Raw genomic sequence first — 23,825 nt, forward strand, 5'->3', positions numbered from 1 at the left:
CACTTCCATCCCCGCTCTACGATGCATCATCACTTCCATCCCCGCTCTACAACGCATTATCACTTCCACCCCCTCTCTACGACACATCATCTCTTCCGCCCCTCTCTACGACGCAACATAACTTTGATTCCCGCTCTACGACGCATCATCTCTTCCACCCCGCTCTACGGCGCATCATCACTTCCACTCCCTCTCTATGACGCCTCATCTCCTCCACCCCCTCTCTACGACGCATCATCTCTTCCACCCCCTCTCTATGACTTATCATCACTTCCATCCCCGCTCTACGATGCATCATCACTTCCATCTCCGCTCTATAACGCATCATCACTTCCATCCCCACTCTACAACGCATCATCACTTCCATCCCCGCTCTACGACGCATCATCACTTCCATTCCCACTCTACAGGCGCATCATCTCTTCCATCCCCCGCTCTACGGCGCATCATCTCTTCCATCCCCCGCTCTACGGCGCATCATCTCTTCCACCCCCACTCTACGAGGCATCATCACTTCCATCCCCGCTCTACGAGGCATCATCACTTCCATCCCCGCTCTACGAGGCATCATCACTTCCATCCCTGCTCTACGATGCATCATCACTTCCATCCCTGCTCTACGAGGCATCATCACTTCCATCCCCGCTCTACGAGGTATCATCACTTCCATCCCCGCTCTACGAGGTATCATCACTTCCATCCCCGCTCTACGAGGCATCATCACTTCCATCCCCGCTCTACGAGGCATCATCACTTCCATCCCCGCTCTACGAGGCATCATCACTTCCATCCCCGTTCTATGAGGCATCATCACTTCCATCCCCGCTCTACAACGCATCATCTCTTCCATCCCCCGCTCTACGGCGCATCATCTCTTCCACCCCCGCTCTTTGGCACATCATCTGTTCCAACCCGCTCTAGAACACATCATCTTTTCCTCCCAAATACAGCGCATCATCTCTTCCAACCCTGCTCTATGACACATCATCTCTTCCTCCCCACTACAGCGCAATATCTATTCCAACCCGCTCTACGGCACATCATCTCTTCCAAAATGCTTTACGGCACATCATCTGTTCCAACCCGCTCTGCATCACATCACACATCTCTATTATGTGGTGCATTTCACCCTTCTTTATAGTCATGCAGCACATTGCACATCCAAATCGCCATGCAGCACATTGCACGTCCCCATCGCCATGCAGCACATTGCACGTCCCCATCGCCATGCAGCACATTGCACGTCCCAATCGCCATGCAACGTATTGCACATATACATGCAACACATCCCCATGCAGCACATCGCACGTCCCCATTGCCATGCAACACATTGCACGTCCCCATCGTCATGCAGCACATTGCACGTCTACATGGCAATGCAGCACATTGCATGTCCCTATCGTCATGCAGCACATCGCACGTCCCCATTGTCATGCAGCACATTGCACCTTCCCATGGCCATGCAGCACATTGCACCTTTCCATCGTCATGCAGCACATCGCACCTTCCCATGGCCATGCAGCACACATACCTCGCATATCTCTATCAATGCAAACTTCTAACACATATGCCTCGCTCGGCCTTCAATACCTCACACCTCTCTTTTCCCGGCCACATCACTGAGCTGCAGCACATTACAGATCGCATCACTCTCCTCACACCTCTCCATCACACATCTGGTCCCCCTCCCTCCTCTACTGTAGTACGGCAGTGGTGCAGTGACACCCATGTAGTCTGTCATGCTCCCTGTGCCCACACACCTCTCTCTATCACCATGGCACACAACACAGTCACGTGGCGTGGGTCATCACTGGCAGCTCCGGTCACATGACCCAGCCTCATCTCTGGGCTCTCTCACCCATGATGGAACGAATCAGCTGCACTAAGGCAACCCCCGGGCAAACAAACGCCCACTTCTCCTTCTGCGTCTTTCGATTGGCTGTTCATTTCCCGACCGAGGAAGGTGATTGGCCGCCCCTCCTGCCCGTCTGTGAGTCGGTCCCGCAGCGCTTTCTCCAAAGAGTTGTCTCCTCACTTCCTGTGAGCGGAGCGCTGAGTCAAAGTGCCGTGTGTGTGACAGAGAGAGAGGAGGAGGAGGGGGCAGGCGGTGCTGGCACAGTGCGGGGACACTGAGCGCTTTGTCCTCTCTCCACACTCTGATATATTCTCATTATATGCCTCTTACTCAAGTGGCTGGAGCCTGTGTGTGCTGGGAGAAGCCCAGGAGACTCATCCCTCCATCATCTCCTCATACAAGGTGAGTGGACTACCTACCTGACCTCTCATGGTGCTGGAAGCTGCCTCCTCCTGTACATAGTGAGTGGACTACCTACCTGACCTCTCATGGTGGTGGTTGCAGCCTCCTCCTGTACATGGTGAGTGGACTACCTACCTGACCTCTCATGGTGGTGGTTTCAGCCTCCTCCTGTACATGGTGAGTGGACTACCTACCTGACCTCTCATGGTGGTGGTTGCAGCCTCCTCCTGTACATGGTGAGTGGACTACCTACCTGACCTCTCATGGTGGTGGTTTCAGCCTCCTCCTGTACATGGTGAGTGGACTACCTACCTGACCTCTCATGGTGGTGGTTGCAGCCTCCTCCTGTACATGGTGAGTGGACTACCTACCTGACCTCTCATGGTGGTGGTTTCAGCCTCCTCCTGTACATGGTGAGTGGACTACCTACCTGACCTCTCATGGTGGTGGTTTCAGCCTACTCCTGTACATAGTGAGTGAGGTCACCCTGGTCCTGTACATAGACCCTAACCAGCCATAACATTAGGACGTATGACAATGACTCCTGACAGTGGGTGGGTAAATGATGCGGTAAGTGAGCATGTTGTCCCTGAAGTCGGTGTGTTGAAAGCAGAAATAATTGTGTAAGGATCTGAGTGACTTTGACAAGAGCCGCATTGTAATGGATAGATGACCGGGTCAGAGTAACTTCCAAACTGCAGAAATTGTGTACCAAAACTGGTCCAAGGAGGGAATACCAGGGTCAGGAGTGGCCAAGGATCATTGATCCCCATAGGGAGGGAAGGCTGGTCAGTGTAGCCGGATCCCATAGAAGGGATACTGTTCCTCAAATTGCTACAAAAGCTAAAGTGGTTCTACAGTCTAAACATGCGTTCCTGGCATGAAAAGAGAAGTCCGGGGTTTAGTGTTATCACCCATTTATACTTAACTAGGTGGATGCAGTATCTGTCCCCTGGTGCCTCTGCACTGAGAGCCGAGCGATCATACACCGCCGATCGCTCGGTTCTGACAGCTCCCTGAGCAGAGAGCTGCTGACTGTCTCTGCCCTCTCCTCACTCATTGGAGCGCTGGTCTGTGGATGGGTGGGGAACGGCCGGTTCAGGCTCGCTGATGGCTCCATGGTCCTGAATCGTGATGGCACGGTGCCTGGACCGACTTCTGTGACGTCAGCAGAGAGCGGACTTCAGCCCTCTCTCTGCTGAAAACAGGTCTCAGTGCAGAATGAACTGCACTTCTGTGATCTATAGGAGATGTACAGCCAGACAAGCTTTGTAATTGTATTGCCCCCAAAAATGCTGATCTTGGTGTTTTGAATGCCTTTACAGTATCTCACAAAAGTGAGTACACCCCTCACATTTTTGTAAATATTTTATTATTTGTTTTCATGTGACAATGCTGAAGAAATGACACCTTGCTACAATGTAAAGTAGTGAGTGTATAGCTTGTATAAAGCCCCGTTCACATAGGGGCGACGCTACTTCGCACCGCGCCACGACCTCGGAGCGGCCGCCACGGACTTCATAACATTGAAGTCTATGGCGGTCGCCTCCTGGTCACCCCAAAGAAGCTCCGGACCCTTTTTCTAGGTCGGAGCGACTTGTGTCGCTCCTATTAGAACAGGTCCGCAGCTTCCCTATGGGAGGCGACCTGTGAGGCGACCAGGTCGTCTCACAGGTCGCCCTAGTGTGAACTGGGACTAACAGTGTTAATTTGCTGTCCCCTCAAAATAACTCAACACAGCCATTAATGTCTAAATCGCTGGCAACAAAAATGAGTACACCCCTAAGTGTCTATATGTCCAAATTGGGCCCAATTAGCCATTTTCCCTCCCTGGTGTCATGTGACTCATTAGTGTTACAAGGTCTCTGGTGTGAATAGGAAGCAGGAGTGTTATCACTCTCTCATACTGGAAGTTTACCATGGCACTTCATGGCAAAGAACTCTCTGAGGATCTGAAGAAAAAGAATTGTTGCTCTACATAAAGATGGCCTAGCCTATAAGAAGATTGCCAAGACCCTGAAACTGAGCTGCAGCACAGCGGCCAAGACAATACAGCAGTTTAACAGGACAGGTTCCACTCAGAACAGGCCTGGCCATGGTCAACCAAAGAATTTGAGTGCATGTGCTCAGCGTCCTAATCAGATGTTGTTTTTGGGAAATATATGTATGAGTGCTGCCATAGAAAGGGGGGGGGGTGGGTCAGCCTGTCAGTACTCAGTGTTGCCAGTGGTTTAGACATTAATGGCTGTGTTGAGTTATTTTGAGGAGACAGCAAACTTACACTGTTATACAAGCTGTACACTCACTACTTTACATTGTAGCAAAGTGTCATTTCTTCAGTGCTGTCACATGAAAAGATAAAATATTTACAAAAATGTGATAGGTGTACTCACTTTTGTGAGATACTGTAAGTATAGAGGAGGGATTTGGGGTCTTTTTAACCCCAGATCCCTCCATAAAGAGTACCTGTCATGTGCCTCTTGCTGTCACAAGGACTGTTTACTTTTGTTGCTGTCACAAGGAATGTAATCCCCCCCCCCCTCCAAAAAAAAAAAACAGCTTTAAAAGAAAATTAATTAAATAAATACATTTTCAAGTGCCCCTGTCGCCCTGTGCTCGTGCCTGAATGCGAAAGCATGCATCGGTCTCACTCGCACGCAAACAGCGATCGCCACGAACATCAGATCATGGCCAGCCATTCTAGCGTAAGACCTCCTCTGTAAATCTAAAGTGGTAACCTGTAAAGGCTTTCCAAGTGTCGCCTATTGGCAGTAAAATGTACTTTTGTCACCATTTGCATGGGCATGCGCAATATTAAAGCATGGCATGTTTGGTATATTTTTACTCGGTGTAACCATCTTTTTAAATTTTACCAAAAAAAATGTGGTTATGTATGTGGTGTTTTTTTTTTTTTTTTTTTCCCAAAAATTGCATTCGAAAAAAGGCTGCGCAAACACTGTGTGATACAGAAAATTGCAAAACCCACCAATTTATTCTTTAGGACCTCTGCTACAAAACCTATACGATGATTGGGGGGGGGGGGTTCAGACATTTTCTAGCAAAAAATATTGATTTTTGTTTACATTCAACAAAGTGTCAGAAACGGTCTGGAGCTTAGGTGGTTAAAAACTCGCTTTAATGCTGGTTCCGATAGAAAGGTGTCAGAACACACGGGTCATCGCAGTTTGTTGTGTATGGGGCTGTGTGGCTGCAGATTGGTTAGGGTGCCCATGCTGACCCGTATACACAGCCAAAAGGGCCTACAATGGGCACATGAGCATCAGAACTGAGCCACGGAGCAATGGAAGAAGGTAGTCCGGTCTAATGAATCACATTTTTTTACCTGGAGAAGAGATGAAACCAGGATGCAGTATGGGAAGAAGATGGGCTGGCTGAGGCTTAGTCTCACTAAACCCACCTAAATTATGAATAAATGCTGTATCACATGCTCTCCATAGTCACTTAGAGTTTAATTTTCTGGTTGATCCTGCTGCTCTCTATCTCCCTCTTCTGTCCATGTCACCAATTAAGCAAGGGATTTCGCAGCTGTGACAGCAGCTCGGCACCTGCTTAAGCCCCGTACACACGTACCGAATGTCGGCCGAACGATCGGCCGTCTTTTGTCCAGGGCTGTCCTGTCTGTTGAAAACTGAAAAAGACTGCACACGAATTTTGTCGGCCAACAACAGCCGACTGCGAAAGTGATGTCATGTGATGGTTAACTTTCCTTGTCTTTTTTTCTTTTCTGAGCATGCCCAGTCTTGCTAATCTGCTGTCTGGCGAACAATCGTCCATTCTGGTGACGGCCAACAAAAATTTTAATGCTTGCACAACAGATTCTGTTCGGCCGAAAATGCGCTGTTGGCTGTCGGAAGCATCATACTAACAAGCCTACAATCGGCCGATCGGTCGTCGGCCGAATAGTTACGGCCGACAATCGGTACGTGTGTACGGAGCTTTAGTTTTCAGTGACTTTCTATGCTGAGCATTTCCTTCCTATAACATCTTTGCAACCCGTGTGAATATAGAGTCACAAATCAATGTGCTGTGATCAAAGCTTACTGCCGAAACGCATTAGCCGCTGCCTTTACTAACGGTCATGTAACTGATAAAGCATTCACAAGGATTTTTAGAGTTGCCAGCTCTCTCATTCCTTTAATTATCTAATTGGTGGATGAGAAGACATCTGAGCCTGAGCACCTGTTTGTGGTTTCCATTACTTATCCATTTATTTAGCAGCTCCACTGTTCTGAGTGGTGTACTTGTCTGTCTTCCTGTAGAGGCACACGTGTGGGCATATACACAGTGGTAAATGACAGCCCACCCCCTCGCTCCTCCTCCATGCCCACTAACCAGCATGGAACCATCTGGTTGAGAAGTGAGCCCATTAACAAGCTAAACACAATGGGGCTGGATATTGCATGTAGATTAATGGAGGCTTCACCTCCTTATTCTAAGACGCAGTATGGAGGGGTGTAATGCAGCCTGTGCCTGGCAGAAATTAGCCCACACCATGCTATTTCCACAAAATAATGAAGATTTGATTTCAATTAAAAACTGCTCAAAATAATTAAAGGAACACTTTGAAAACCCATCAGATCTCAATGGGGAAATATATCATGCTGGATATCTGTACTGGGTAATGTAATGTGTTAGGAACGAAAGGATGCCAGATTGTTTAATGGAAATGAAAATTATCAACCTACAGAGGGGCTGAACTCAGACACCCCAAAAATCAAAGTGAAAAAATGATGCAGCAGGCTAGTCCATTTTGCTTAAATTTTCATTGCAGCAACTCAAAATGGTACTTGGTACCATTTAAAGGTGGGTGACCAGCGGCAGAGGACTAGAAGCTCCTCCGGCAGAGGACTAGAAGCTCCTCCGGGCAGAGGACTAGAAGCTCCTCCGGGCAGAGGACTAGAAGCTCCTCCGGGCAGAGGACTAGAAGCTCCTCCGGGCAGAGGACTTATGTTTCTTTGCAGACAGGCTGGGAAACATCTGGGTCATGTGATGGCTGTATATCAATTAGAAAAAATACTTGGATGTTTTTTTTTTTTTTTTTTTAAATAAAATAATTAGTGCCATCATCCATATACAGAAATAGAAGGGACAATGTTAATTAAACAGTGTCTTTAGTATTCCTTTAAAGGATCTTCTACTACCAGCTTGGTGCCAGGTACCACAGCATACCTTCAGAGGTCTACTGGAAACCATGCCTCAATGGGTCTGGGCTGTTTTGGTGACAAAAGGGGGACCTACAAAGTGATTGTAAAGACTGTTATTTAAAAAAAAAAGTGTGTGTGTGTATATGATAGATATACTCTATCATCCCCTGTGGAGTGTTTTTTTTTTTTTTTTTTTTCCGCTGGTAAGAGATGGGGCTCAAGCAAGTATTCTGTGGTGCTGGGTAGTCTGCTGCATCCAGAAGGGTTAATGCAAAGAATGCATTAAGATAAAAAAAAAAAAACCTTCTGACTTTACTACTCTTAAGTGGGTGGTCATAATGATATGGCTGATTGGTGTAGGTTGCTCATAGAACATCTTCACAGAATGAATGTACACTGCCACTTTATTAAAGTATGTGTGTGTGAACAACATGGAGGAAGCCTTGAAATCTCTCCAGTCTTGGGGAACAAATCTTTATTTCATGTGCATCTCACGGTACATTGTGATCAGAGGGGAGACTCCTCCATAAGTTTGTGGTCAGTGTAAAAATTCCCCCTCCTCCCTTAGTCAGCTAGAAAGATCACTGGTGAGAGAGCCTTGCTCAAGGAACCCCTAGTAACCTCTGGGTTCCATGGAGCTCTAGTTGAGAGAGGCTGGTATGGATGAAATGTTTTATCTTAGATTTGGATTTAGCAGTGGAACTCCAGGTGTAGATTACGTTGTATAGTTACATTGCAGCTTGGAGTGATGGAAGTACACACATTCCTTACCTGTGAGATCCCTGACAAAGTGGAGAATCCCTGTGGTAGTTGCTGTTGTTTGTCTTCCCAGGTCTTGAGCTGAGCAGCCGTCCTGCTGCATATCGTCCACAGGGGGAGCGGCCACCATTCACAGAACACTTTGCATTCTCTCAATGAATGCAAATCAGCCTCTGATTGGACAAGGTAGAGAGGCAGGGCAGTGTTGTCATGATCTGTCCTGTCCCTGTCCAATCAGAGAACGCTTTGCATTAATTAAAAGAAATACAAGGTGTTCTGTAAATGGCACCCATGCCGAGCGAGCCCCATAACCCTTATGTTCATTATGGAGCAGGACAGCTGCTCAGCACAAGGCCTGGAAGACAGCGGTGACTACTACAGTGATTCTCTTCCACAGGGATACCATGGGTATGGAATGTGTAATACTTATGTGGAAAATATCCATACCTGGAGTTCAGCTGACCCATACGCTACATAATCTGATTGTGCAATCTCTTTTATGGTGGCCGTACGTGAAATGATCTGATTGATCTGGATAATTTTGTGTCTCTTAGGGCTGCAACTAATGATTATTTTCATAATTAATTAGTTGGCCGATTTATTGTTTTTCGATTAATCAACTAATCTGATAAAAACCTTAAAAAAAAAAAAAGTTGGTGCATTATTTAGTTAATATTCTTGAATATTTATATGCAGTGGTAAATATAACTATCCAGCTATGTAGTTGGATATTTAATCCACTCTAAAACAGATATATGTATTTTTAGAGGTTTAAATGTGGTACATATCAGACTCGGAAATTAAAATTTGAAAAGAAAAGACCTAAAACACTATTTTGCAAACTTTCAGACCGGATTTTTATATAATATTCATGACAAACTCCCTTGTAATAGCCATGTAGCTTGATACAAGCTCCCTGCTCCTGCTGTCACTTATGCGGGCCATACACAAACTACATTTTCTTTAGAAGATTTTTAAGAACATTCATCCAATTTTCTAGTTATTGGTGGGGTCTATTTGGTGTTCGTTCTCAACCACAGTGACAGGAAAATTTGAAGGAGCAGAATAGAAAAGGTTTTAGTCAAACGAATCTTCAAAAAGTGTATGGTTTTTGCTCAGAGTTAAATAGTCTTATCAGCCTCCTCCTTCTCCCCCCCCCCCCCCCCCGACACTTCTGGCTCCTCCTGCCGTCAAAGTGCCCCTATAGGAAGCAGCGAAGTATAGTTCTGTAAAGGTAAGTAAAAAACCTCTGCCTTTAGAATCGCTTGGTTCCGTGTCTTGCTGGGACTATATTTCCCATGTTCCCATGAGGCATTGCTCCTCACACATTCACATGTTCTCTGCCATCTACTGACATGTATGGATGGTGTACTGAGCTGTATGTGCATTGCACTGTATTTTCTGATATGTAAACAAAAAATGCATTCTTTATGCAGGACAACTAATCCGCTGACCAATTAATTATGAAAATAGTTGACTATTTTCATAATCGATTAGTTGTTTCAGCCCTAATGTCTATGAATTATCAAAGACTGAAGTGCATGTGGTTGCAGCGCGGTAGTGTGCCATTTATGGGGTGAGGAGGCAAGAGATCGCCAACTTACTGCCTAATAAACACCTCTAAAAAGCGACTCGAGCATGTATCACTCAGAGTTAGTGCTCGCTGCTAGTATAAATGTCTCAGGGCTCCTGCTCTGTGATCTTGGCTCTCTTGTCTTTGACCTCTTGTCTGGATTGAAGTGAAGAATCCGCCACAGTGATTTCAACATTGTGAGTCAACGTCTGACCACATCCAGTCATGAGTCTCGCAGGCAGATCTAGCTTCTGAATCACTGTACACATCCTTCCTAACATACAATGGAGCTGGCTATTAAAGCTTGCGAGACCTCTGAAAGGTTTACCCCTACAAATCTCTGAGCGTATTCAGATCTATGCTTTTGGGTAGAGGTGGGATTTATTGTAGTTTGCCGTTGATAAATTAAACTTCCCCACTCTGTGCCAAGGTGTCCTGAATCAATAAAAAATAAATATATCTATCTCCATTAAACCTAAAATGAGTGCTCTTGCTGCTTTGTTTATTAATCCCCTCAGTAATCTACAAGAACCAGGTAGCTAACCTCTCTGAGAAGCCCAGCACTGAGCTACCTAAACAACCCAATATGTGGAAACCACAGATGGCTATTTTTAGAAAAGTTTCAGTGTAAATAATTGAATTGCAACAGTTTCAAAATAAAAGGAATTTTAGTGTCCATGCTAAGCATTAACAGAAAGTGTCCAGAATAACATAGAACTAATAACCCGTGCAGAAGTCACACAGTGTCCATCTACTAAATGGAAACAATCCAAATGTGCTATTCCTTCACCCGCGAGCACACCGCTCCCTGTCTCACTTTATCCCAGGGTGAAAAATAAGCTCTGCAAACTGACATCCAGGATGTTTAATCTCGCTTTGTCCAAAGAGGCAAAACAGGATCTGCAAATCTCATCCACAGCTCCACTATCAATGTCCTCACTGAGCAGTATTCCAAATCGACAACATCATCAGAGAAATAAACTATAATCTAGTGTAGTAAGTCTAAACATTTATTAAATAAATCGAGCGAGCACCCCACTTGTATCTGACGTCCACAGACGTTCCTCCAGCCCCTCCAAGCTGAACTCAGGTTGCTGCCCTCAGATCATGGGGGGACTTCTGCCCTGTAGTATTTCTCTGCCCTGTGACGTGTTACGTTACTATGGCAATGTCTTCAGAAGGATCTACTGACTGACTGTGGCTGCATTCCGCTTGCTTAGTAGGGCATCTGTCCGCCAATCCCCGCTGAACAGGCAGATGAGTGGTCCATGTCCACTCCACAGAGCAGAGACATACATGGCTCGCTCTCCTCTATGGGCAGTTGGATGTAAACAAACTGTCTGTCTGTTTACACCCTACTGCCATCCGATCTGCTGGACAGAAGGGGAAGGGAGCCCTATTCATCTCTTTTTGGCAGATTGGATGTAGGCTGGTGTAAACACGCATGTCCATTTACACCAGCTGCTACATAGAGAATGGAGGGTCTGATCGGGTCCACCTGAAAAACTTGACAGGTGAACCCAATCGGAACTTCTGTGTGAAAGGGGCCTTTTGTACAACGACTCTGTTGGGTTTTCTCTGCTTGATCTGTGCCACAGGCTATAGCCTGCATTGTTGATCGATCAGTCAGAATACAAAGGTTCAGGGGGGAGGATTCTCCCATCATCGAGTGTGTGGATGGTGATTTTGAGTGTTTTTGTTTTCTTATTTTGCTTTAGACTTGAGATATGCTACAGTACTTCTGAGGAGATGTCCATGGATTATTGTTTAAAAAAAAAAAAAGTGTCAAAATGCTTTTTATTTATTTATTTTTTTTTAACTTGAATTAATTTTAGCTTTAGGGCTCTTTCACACGGTCCGCCTCCGTAGGCGGATCCGTGTTGCTCAGCGGGATCGATCCGCGATCCCCGCTGAGATGGCGGGTGACAGCTCCGTCTCCGCTTGCAGAGCGGAGAGGGAGGTGTCTCAGCCCCCGCTGCCCTCTACGGGGGATCGGATGAGAGCGGACCGCCTATCCGCTCTCATCAGATCCGATCTGCTCCGATTACTGAACGGATGGTAAAATAGGGTTTCCATCCGTCCAGATTTCACGGACAGGATCGGATGCGGATGGCAACGGGTGTCAGCGGAGGTGTCTCCGCTGACACCCGCTGCCCCATAGAGCTGCATGGAGGATCCGATCAGATCCGCCTAAAAAACTGACAGGCTGATCTGATCGGATCGCCCGTGTGAAAGAGCCCTAAGACCGACTTTAAGGCTGAAGATTAGCTTTACCAATTTTAATATAGTTCCATTGGTCCAGCTTGGAGTATGTATATGTACTGCACTGTATTGGCCCTACCTGTGAGAGCTGGAAATCTCTGTGGTGCACTGCTACTACATTGTTGCTCACTAGCTTCTGGGTCCTGTGCTGAGTGGCTGTCCTGCTTAATGAGCAAACGATATCGTGGGACACGAAGGGTGAATTCTCATGCCACAATGTAGCCCTGTCTTGGGAGGACCTCATATGACGTCACCCAAAAAACGAGAGGGCTCCCGCCCAGTCTATAGTAAAATAATGGCCGGGCGGGAGCTCTCTCGTTCTAGATGGATGTCATATGAGAATTTTAATCATGCAGAACTGCATGCTGATGTGATATTAAAGTGAAAATAAAGTTATATATTTATTTAAAGAAAAAATAAACTTGTTATACTGCACTTACCTGCTCTGTGCAGTAGTTTTGAAGAGAGCAGCCCTCATCCTCGTCTTTGAGTGCCCCATAGCAAGCGGCTTACTATGGGGGGCACTCATGTGCTCGCTCCCAAGCCCCACAAGACACACAGAACGGGGCTGGGTCCTGCCCCCCGCTTCCTGCTTACTGGCTGTGATTGACAGCAGCAGGAGCTAATGAGGAGGCAGAGAACCAGGAGGTCATCTGCTCTTGTGCACATCACTGGATTGAGATCAGGCTCAGGTAAGTATAAGGGGGTTCAGCGGGGGGGGGGGGGAGGCATAATAAAGGTTTACCTTCATGAAGAGAACGGATGAAGGCAAAAAAAAACACTAAGTGAAAGAGAGAAGTGTCTCCTCCAATAAGCAGTAATCGTGGTACTTCTGAAGCTCTTTAATGCACACATAAACACTGGAAAAATTAACTCATACATTGTTTTTCAATTAGCCTAGTTCCCTCAAGTACACATAGCTATTACATGTTGATGAAAAGAAAACCCTTCATGTAGTAATGTTCCTCCACAGTACTGAACTTTCAGGTCCTCTGAAAGGGGTAATTGGCAATGCACGTTTATAAGTCATGCATTTTCTGGGAGTGTAGTGTGAATCGGCCATTCTTACTAGCCATATACACCTGTCAAGAATTTCCATAGCAAATTATCTCTTGGAACAAAGTCAAAAGATTGATGCACGCCTTTCCAGCCATTCCCAGCTTATATAATATAGGAGGATACCACCAGGATTACTGTCAACTGCTATCATTTCAGATTTTTAATTAAAATAATGCATATGTTCATATACAATCTGCAGTGACCTGCCTTTTTTCTGCAATGGGTGAACCCAGGTCACCACGAGCCCAGGGCACATAGAAAACAATTATTTTCCATAAACGACAATGCTGGTGTGATGTGCAGAGCACTGGATGTCATTGCAAAAGCAGCACAATGCACCACGCTGCTGTGCAGTGATATGAAGTGTTGCTATGACACTACAAATAAAATAAAAAGAAAAAAAAAAGTTTGCAGTGCAATGGGCTAATATGCCCATCACAACGTTCCTTACTGCAGTTGATACTGACACCAGCCTGCATGGTAAAATTCTGTATTTTACCGTGTAGGCAAGGGTGAACCTAGCCTTCATAGTAACAAACTTAAAGTAGAACTAAAGGCAATTTTTTCATTAAGGTAGAGTTAGGAAGGGGTTGTAACCCCTGTCAGCTTATTGCCATCTTTTTTTCCATTGGGGAGATCTCCTCTTCTTCCTGTCTAGTCACAACAAGAAGTGAGCAGAAATCCCTTTAAAGTGGGGGGATTTCTGGTGGTTATCAGGGTAACCAGAACTAGTGTCTCCTTTTGGAAGATGTCCTCTCTTACTGTTCTGGGGGCAACTCAAAATTAGCGATTTACCCTTTTTTTTTTTTCTACTTTTAATTTAATGATTGTTTATCCTTTGATTGGTGGAGGGGTGGAAAAGGTGAAACTAGCGCTGGTTTTAGGGGTTCTTACTGATTTGTCAGTTTGTTCAAATAGGAGGCCTTTTTAGTTTTTCAGCAGACAAGGAGCTCAATTCGGGTCTGGGTTCCCTTTTCTCAATTGATTCCAAAATGATGAATTTCAAATAGAATGTCTAGATCAGGGGTGGGGAACCTACGGTCCGCGGGCCGTATGCAGCCCCCAAAGCCATCTGATCCGGCCCTGCCATTGGGTTTCCCCCGGAGGGGAAGGGGAGGGGGGAGAGCCTCCTGATTACACACAGATCGGGTTTCTCTGCTTACCCGGCGAGGCCCCTGTCATACAAAGTCACGCCTGCTACCTATGATAGACAGCACAGCGGTAACGTCTATCATAGAAGTCGGTCCAGGAGGCGTGACTTGAGACTATGAGAGCGCCCGCGCCGGGTAAGCATAGGAACCCGCTCTGTGTGTAATCAGGAGGCGCTCTATTCCCCACGTGCTCTGCATTGATGGGGGCACTCATCACTCTGCATTGATGGGGGCACTCATCACACTGCATTGATGGGGGCACTCATCACTCTGCATTAAGGGGGGGGGGGCAAACCTGGAAAACCAGTTGCCAGTAGCAACATCAATACCAGCTAACATCACACACCTCACCAAAGAGAAGCAGTTGCAGCCATCACATTAGGGGTGAGTTAATTAAATGTTTGACCAAATATAACAGGCACATTTTTAAGTTGATGATTTTGTACGGTTCCCGAAATGATTTTAAAAATGCCCAAATGGCCCTCGGCAGAAAAAAGGTTCCCCACCCCTGGTCTAGATACTGGTTATAGAGTTTCTTGTCCGCAGGTCTGGAAGAGCCCTGAATTTGGATTCCTTGCCTCGAGACCCCGAGGGACAAAAAAAACTTTTAAGAGCTGAGGGTAATGGCCCACGTCTACAACAAGGCTCCTTGCCCTTGGTAGCCTGCATAGGAAGAGTACTCTGACCCCCCTCCCCCCCCCTGTGAGACCCTTAACAATGTCATCCAAGGAAGCTCCAAACAGGCGATCCCTTACAAGGGGGAGATCAGATAAGGCCCAAATTTTCAGTTTTTTTATTTGTTAACAAAGTTTGAAATATCCAATAAATTTCGTTCCACTTCATGATTGTGTCCCACTTGTTGATTCTTCACAAAAAATTACAGTTATATCTTTGTTTGAAGCCTGAAATGTGGCAAAAGGTTGCAAAGTTCAAGGGGGCCGAATACTTTCGCAAGGCACTGTACCTGGCAGCTACAGAGTCTTTAGAAAGTCAGACTTGTGTTCACGGACGGACCTCACATAGGGTTGTTCCGCTTCTTCTGCAACCATTTCCAGATGGATCAGACAGATGGTGGTTCAGGCCTATTGCATCAGGGGTCAGGTTCCTGCTTTCCCTGTCAAGGAGCACCCTACTAGGGCGCTTAGTGTCTCTTGGGCTTCCGTCATCAACATTTTTATAAAGTGGAGGTGTTGGCATCCGTGGATGCTTCTTTTGGCCGCAAGGTTTTGCTGGTTGCTGTTTAGAGGTCCTGGTCCTTTTTGAGGGTGTATTGTTTTTTCAGGTGAGCTCCAGTTGTTTATGGTTGAGCTCCATGTTACCTGGATGGCCTTGGGAATCTTTTTCTGCTTTTTTTTTTTTTTTTTTTTCCTCCACTGCCCATGTTTAACACTGCTTTGGGACATCCCAATGGTTAAGAAGCTGTGTCCGTCAATGAACGAAAGAGAAAATAGGATACCCCCAGGACTGCCTATAGTTATAGTCAAGCTTTTTCCTGCCTAGTGTCCTACTCCTGTAGGGGGCAGTATAACCCAATGATTTAGAAGAATCAGGAGCTGTCTGTCAATGAACAGAGAAATGGGTTTTAGGGTAAGTCAAAAATCCAGTGTTTTTGCTTACACATGATTGGTTAATGAAAGTCAGCAGAGCTTCACACCTTCACGAAGCGTATGCCTTGTTCAAACCTGGGCATTCTGAGATTGCGAGCAGAATTGCTGCAAACGCAGGTCAGTGGTTTTCAATGGCACCTAAAGCGTGGTGTGGCTTTGCCACGATTGTTGTACGATTTTATTGCTGCAAATTGCATTGCGTGAAGCTTGTCACCCAAAAATGTGCTGGAGCTTCTTTTGGGCAACAAGCTTCACGCAATCCCATTTTATTGCGTTTTGAGATTGCAGGCAGAATCACAGCGACTCTGCTGCAATCCCAAAACACCCAAGTTTGAACGGGGCCTAAGAGAAAATCCCCATGCAAAGTGCACAGGCTGTTTGCCTTTATTTATTCAACCCCTATGTGTCCTGACAGAAGAATGTAGATCAGTTCTGACTTTCCTTCTCTGAATATTCCAGATCAGTACGTCGGGTAACTAGCATTTTCAAAAGAAGGTTGTTGATGGTAACCCCCATGTTTCTCTCATGATGGGATTATTTTTCTTCTAGGGGACTGTCCTTTCCATTGCCTTCATGAACATAAAGATTCAAAGCATACTTCTCAGCTTGGTGACCCATCTTTCTTTATACTGACTAGACTAGTGAACTGGACTTTGATCTTCTTACCAGTCACCTGTGTCTAGAGTCCTTTATCATGCTCTTGTATAGACAGGTGTGAGATGTTATTACACCACGGTAGGCATGTCATAAAATATCATGTCATAAAATAAGGGATTAAAGGTTGAACTGTATTGTAGTTTTTTCTGTGCTTTCCAGAACGAGCATTGCAAATGAAGATTCCTAAACCCAAACATATAAATTATCTGTAGCTTAGTATACCCCATCCAAAACATTTCATAGGCCAACTCTGGGAATTTGGCAAAATGTACCCTTGCAGTGGTGCCGCTTGCACTGCAAGTGTTAAATGCTTATGTCTGGGGATAGAGGAATAGGAAGCATTCCCACCCCAGACTCCTCACTTCGAGGTTGTCTTCTTCTCCCTGAAGCTCTAGGTAGTGGGGGGGGGTTCCTCTGCATCATTGTGTACTATGTAGGGCTATTAACTCTGCATTGTACGTAGAGGAAGCCTGCGTGCCGCCAATAGCCACTAATGCCTCGTACACACGCAACGATTGTTGGCCGACCGATCGGCCGTCTTCTGTCCAGTGTTGTTGTGTTGGTTGAAATGTGCTCAAGACTGCACACAGTTTTTCGGCCAACAACCAACTTCAGAAGTGATGTCATATTCTGGTTTACTTTCAGTGTGTTTTTTCTTCTCTGAGCATGCCCAGTCTTGCTCATCTGATTTTTGTCTGCCGAAATCTGTACTGACTGACGGAAAATCGGCCGTTCTGTTGACGGCCAACAAAAATTTTATAGCCTGCACACCAGATTTTGTTCGGCCGAAAAGTCGCAGTCGGTTGTCGGAAGCATCATACTAACAAGCCGAAAATCGGCCGATCGGACGTTGGCCGAAAATTCACGGCCAACAATCGTTGCGTGTGTACGAGGCATAAGAGAGGAGGCTTTGCCAGACCGATTGCACAGCTGCATTATCCCTGCACTTCTAGGCCTAATGAGCAATTTATCCCTTTCAGGGGGAAGCCTGACTTGGTCCACTTCAATTCATCTTTCAGGACGGCACATGAGAGAGGCGCCACCTACTTAAAACGCATCCACAATCAAAAAGAGCCCCTAGTGTCGTCAGTATTTCCATTTTTCCCCCCAGGTCTTTGTGCTAGTTGCAGGGGCTTCCTCATGCATGCTCCCCCCATGATTCCAGGGACAGGGGACTTGAAGTGGTTATCTGGGTTTTTTTAGGCTACTTTAAATTTTTTTTTTTTTGTCTCTAAGGCCCCCTCCATACTTTTGCAACAGTATAGGGCAGCCTATTCCTTTTAAATGAGCTAACCTACATACGACAAACCCGCCAAAGTTGCTCCTGCACCTTTTTTTGCATGACAATGCGCATCTGCTAGCAATGTTTGAAATGTCATTAAGAAATAATGGCGTTGCAAGTGTAATGACCATTTTGATGAATTTGAGAACACTCGTTGTGATGGGGCCTAAGACACAGCAAGAAATGAGGATAAATTTCCCTTTTAGATGGTCGTTATCCGAATAGATGTTGCCAAAGCTTTCACCTCAATTTCTGTTTTGGTGACATCAGTAAAACCAGAGCAAAGACAGCAACAAAAACCAGACAGGGGGTTTAACATGGCTATACTTGACCTAAGGCCCCTTTTTTTTTTTTTAACATCTGGCATTTTGGGATCTTGGGCAGGATTGCTGCAATTCCCCCTGGATCCCAAATCACACTGCAGTAGAGGCAAAATGCACCATGTGTGTTTGGGTGATATTCATTTTAATAGCACCTAAATGCGTTGTAGTTTTGCAACACAATAAATCGCATTGTGAGAAGCTTGTTGCCCAAAAGAATCTCCTGCTTCTTTTTGGTTCAACAAGTGTCACACAATGCATTTTGCCATGCGACCATCACTGCAAAACCCCACTATGTTTAAGTGCCATTAAAATGAATGGCACCCAAACATGCATGGTGTGTGTTGCCACTGATGCAGTGTGATTTGGGATCCAGGGAGAATCACAGCGATTTTGCAGAAAATGCCAGATGTGAACGATGCCTAAAGAAAAACGAAATGCTGCCTTAAGATTGACCCTGGATTTACCTGCTAAAATGTGCACATTTCTTGTGATCTTCCGCCTCTCTACTGCTATTTCACTCTTTAGCATAAGGAGAGGGAGACTGTGTGTGCAGACGGCATTCAAATATCCAGGCTTTTGCCTACCCTTGTGAATATTGCTGAGAATCCACACACTGGGGGAGATTTACTAAAGGTAGCGTGTGCAAAATCTGGTGCAGTTCTACATAGAAACCAATCAACTTCTAGGTTTTATTGTCAAAGGTTAATTGAACAAGCTAAAGTTAGAAGCTGATTGTCTACCATGCACAGTTGCACCAGTATTAGTAAATTACTAATACCCCCCCCCCCCCCCACTGTTCCCTGGACCTGAATTTTCTTTTTTCTTTAAGGCTCTGTTCACATTAGGTCGCTCTGACTTAGGGGGCGACCTGTGAAGTCGCGTGCAGCGCGACTTGCACGGACTTCACATAATGGAAGTCAAAGAAGTTGCCTCCAGGTCGCCCCGAAATAATACAGGACCCTTTTTCTAAGTCGGAGCGACTTGTCGCTCCTATTAGAATGGCTCCTGTACTACACAGTGGGAGCGTGAGGACCGCGACTTGTCAGGCTGACAAGTCTCGGTCAAGTCGTAGCAGTGTGAATGCGGTCTAAGCCCTTGTCCGTGTCTTCCTTCTCCTTTCTCTTTGCTTACAGAACATGCACTTCAGTTGCAAGCCTAATTTTTACCTTGTAAAGTCTTGTGTTTTCATTAAATTTTGGTGGTAATCAATTATCTTTTTTGCCTTGATTTCATCCATTTTTTTTTTTTTTTTTTTTTTTTTTTACCCACAGAAAGAAGATCTAATTGACTCTGGAGTTTCATAATTTGGAAGTGAGGAAATCTGAAGTATATTGGCAGTGTGGAATGTGAACTTTGTTTTACAGACATATATTACTACTGAAATATGCAATCTTTTGATATGGTGGTTTTTACCTCCTCTTTGCCTTTTTTTTTTTGACAAAATGATGGTTGGATAAAGCTGATTTTGTTCTACTTTTTGGGATTTTTGATTGTTTCCTTCTGTTTGCCTTTATGCATTTTCGCACCAAGTTTTGTACACTTGTGCCATTGTATGTCATATATTGTATGGTGAGATCACAGCTAGTGACCTCCATACCACCAACGTAAAATGTCCACAAAATATCGTCAGGCATCAGACACCTTGCTCCATGGAGAATTTGGTGTCTACCCATCCAAAGGCATTCGTTATGCGCTCAGTCTGACCCAAACAGGGCTCCATATTCAGAGACTGGTGCCCAAACCTGAAGATGACCATCGAACAGTACTGCCCATTATGGACATGGTGGGATGCCACACACTACGGAGTCGTGGCACAAATGATGTTTTTGCCTATTTTTCTATTTATTCCTATCCGATGAAGAAGAAAAAGGTTGCAATGGGCTCTACACGCACTCGCCAAAGGTTGGTTCACACTTTCAGAGTGGATGAAGCCTCCAAGTATGAGCAAAATCAATCTATAGCTGAGAAATGGGCAACTGCAATCAAGTGCCTGATTCAAGAAGTCCCCATCTCCAGTGACATCGGTAAGGACATTTGTGCATCTGAATACAGTAAATGTTTTTCCCCACTTTTGTCCATTGGTGGGTTTTGCGTATTCTTGTTAAATTCTAGAAAATTGAGCATCTTTGATATACCTAAGTGCAATGTGCACCTTCATGCTGCACAAACGCGATGACTGATGTGCCACAAAGATCTGCGCTTTGTCTTTCAGGGAGTACAAAATGCATTAGGCAAGGGCTGAAAGATCAGGGGAACATTTTTTAGCAATCATATATTTTATTGATCTTCAGCTGTTAGTGGCCATCATCCCAAACTTACAGCTACCCCCTGCTTTGACAGGTCAAATCGCATGCCAAATCAGAGCCTATTGGCTGCAACGGCACCATCCAAACCGGTGCAACGCTGACTAATTCCCTTAAGTCGTTTCTGTACTACTTTTGGCGACTTTGAGGGTATTTTCAATAGACATCTGTGCAGAAACCTGCATAGATGTCTGTCTAATCGCCCCCAAACTTGCTCTGACATGCAGGCTTGAAATCGTGTGAGTTCAGATGAATTCACACCATTTCAAACCTGCCCTCAATGTGAATGAGGACTAAAGATATTTTCACCTGGGCTTTCTGATCAGGACCACCTGTCAGTTTTTCAGGTGGATCTGATTGGAAACTCCATGCAAGTCTATAGGCAGGTGGATGTAACGGATGTTTGTCCATTTACATCCATCTACCGCTCCGTTTTTGTGACGGATGGTGCTCCATTGGCTTCTTCTTGATAGTAGAAATCCATATTGCTCTGGGTTCCTAGTAACAGATGTTTGCTGGTCCCACTCTCCTACCCGGCAACACCCGCTATATGGGTCTTGCGCCCACGAGCTGGCACAGAGGAGCCTGAGAAATGTGGGGGGAGGGACCGAATGTTATAGGGATACATGTGACAGCCGCATTATAACTTCTACCTGAAAGCCGATAGTTGGCTTGTGAAATTTACACACGCTCCCATCACTGTAAAATGCACAATATTGTGGAAGTATGCTATATGTTGGTGGCAATGAAAGGGTTGAACCTGCAAATACAGAAAAATAGCTGTTGATCTGTCTGAAATGTGCTCTGCTCCTATATCCTGTAGTGCGCTGACAACACACCGCATTTTGAGTACTGAATGTTGTCGGCAATGGCCAGTTTATATTTTTACTGAACTACTACCACCCCCACTGTCATATCTTCACAATAAGGCCTTTTTCTTCCGTAGTCCAAGAGAAGAACTAGAAGATTTATTTGAGCTAACAGTTTTGCAGCAGAAAAAACTTTAACAGGTTACATTTCACAGTGGGTGACGCTTTGGAATGTGTCACCACCTGTGAATTAGCCTGTCTTCAGAGTGGTAGCACATTGATGTCAAAGTGTAAATGCCAAGCACTCCTGAATACACTTTAACTACTTGGGCTCCGTGGGGTGTAAGGTGTACGTAAACAACAATTGTGCAATAGATATTTTGGTATCCCTGCACTGGCTGGAGTCAGATGATACGAAGTCCCTCATTCATGGCTAACTCTGAACCGATGAGCTGTAGATGCATTTAAAGTGTTGCCTATTGCTAAGTTTGGGTGCTGTCACTTTTTTACCTTTTGTGGGTGCACAGTGTTTCATGCACACACAATTATTTAACTCTGCCTGATGCTTGTAAAAAAAAAAAAAAGTCTAAGGGCTCTTTCACACGGGCGTTCCTTTTTTTTTTTTGCCCGATCAGGTCCTTTTTTTTTTTTTTTGTAACGGACACGGATGACACTTGTGTCATCCGGTCCGTATGTCCGTTTTTCATCCCATCTGTTTGCGGATGAAAAACTGACATAATGCATGTCTATGTAAAAACGGATGTCTGCGGATGACACCATTGACATCCGTTTTTGCTTCAGTTCCGTTTTTTGAAAGGAAGAAAAAATAGGGTCCTCCTCCGTTCAAAAAAACTGAACTGACAAAAAAACGGATGTCAGAGGATGATCATCCGATGACATCCGTATTTACATAGAGATACATTATGTCCGTTTTTCATCCGCAAACGGATGGGATGAAAAACGGACATACGGAACGCCCGTGTGAAAGAGCCCTTAATGTTAGGATCTTTTACAGGTGTCAAACTCTTGGGCATTCTTTTCATTGGCCAAAATAATTTAGTGTGACCATTGAAATGAAATAATGCTCAAGCGCTAAATGTGCCTAGTATTTAGGCACGTTTAGTAGCATCAACCGTGTGTTTTTTTTTTTTTTTGTGCTCATGCTGCTGCTTCTGGACGCGCTGGCAGTCGGATTTTTTTCCCTGCTGCTAAATCCCGGTTCACACTTATGCGATGCGGGAAGGCTGCGAATTTGCACCCTGTTCCCGCATCGCAAACACACCCCTGGCAGTTCACACTGCCATATGCGATACGCAGGGGTGTCAATGAAATGTTAACGACACCCCCAGTTTGATCGCATATCGCAGTGCGATTTGACAGTTGGCACAGGATCGGATCGCACAAGTGTGAACCACTGTGCGATCCGATCCTGATGCGGCTGGAAAAAAGGGTCATGTGCGTGTTTGGTGCGGATACAGTGTGAATTCAGCCATACAAAGTGTATGGCTGAATTCGCATCCGCACCTCCGATCGCATGTAATGAAGGAGCAGTGCGCTCCGAATTACATGCGATCTGCGCACTCGCTAAAGTGTGAACCGGCCCTAAAAGCCTGTGTGCGCATAGATACATAGGCTAACATGCAGGGGCATTTAGAGGCAGAAAAAAACAAATGTCTGCCACCCCTAGAAGCGGCTACAAAAGCGCCCAGTGTGCATGAGGCCTTTTTCTGTACAAAACTTTCACTCATACGGACCATTCATTTCATCAGTTTAGTCACGTTTTTTTGTCATCTTATTTTTTTTTTTTTTTTTTGTCAACATCAGTTTTACATCAGTTTTTCATCTGTTGTCCTTCGTTTGTCGTCTGATCCGTTTTATTAACAGGTGAAAAATAGTGCTTTCATCCGTTAAAAAAAAAAAAACAAAAAAAACATGTTGACGGAAGCGGATGAATACGGATGTAAATGAACGATTATCCGTTGTCTGTTTTTCCATAGGAATGCATTGATGTGTCATTTTTTTTCCCCCTTCACCCGTCAATGGAAGAATGAAAAATGGACACCCAGTCTGTGTGTGTGTGTGTGAAAAGGGCCTTGGGGATTATATTGTGTTTTGCGTGCACTAAAATTCAAATGTATTTTTTTTTTTTTTTTTTTTCTAAAACGGCTTCAGAAATAGTTTGCAACATAAAAAAAAAAAAAAAATGTGATTACCATCTCTTTATTTCACCGGCTGTCTGCTTTCAGAAAATCCATATAATGTTTTGGGGGTTTTAAATCCACTTTAAGCCAAAAACGTGGATTTTAACGTGTTGGAAAAAGTAAAAAGTCTTGGAGGTGAATTGGTTACATTTTGTACCTGTGTGGGTAATCGTCATCCTTGGTTTTGATACAGTTCAGTTAGGCTTAGTTTAAAATTGCATGGTTGAGCTGTATTATTACCACTCTCCTAAACTGCATTTAAGAGCCGGTTCACATAGGAGCGACCCAACTTGCCGGGGCGACCTGTGAAGTCGCGGTGCGCAGCTCGCACCGCAACCTCGGAGCGGCATGCACAGACTTCATATCATTGAAGTCAATGCAGGTCGCTCCAGGTCGCCCCAAAGTAGTACAGGACCC

General features: G+C 45.1%; 1 protein-coding gene across 1 annotated transcript in view; it reads left to right on the forward strand.

Moving 5' to 3' along the window:
• Positions 1-2,123: 2,123 nt before the first annotated feature.
• Positions 2,124-23,825, forward strand: part of SPHK2 (sphingosine kinase 2) — a 69,409-nt gene continuing 47,707 nt past the window's right edge. The window contains exons 1-2 of the mRNA XM_082273076.1: positions 2,124-2,257; positions 19,367-20,119. Of these exons, the coding sequence (XP_082129202.1) occupies positions 19,705-20,119 (415 nt within the window). The 5' untranslated portion in view covers positions 2,124-2,257; positions 19,367-19,704. The remainder of the gene's footprint in view (positions 2,258-19,366; positions 20,120-23,825) is intronic.

This window comes from Pelophylax lessonae (genome assembly GCF_965119305.1).
Source record: "Pelophylax lessonae genome assembly, chromosome: 12".
NCBI lineage: Eukaryota > Metazoa > Chordata > Amphibia > Anura > Ranidae > Pelophylax > Pelophylax lessonae.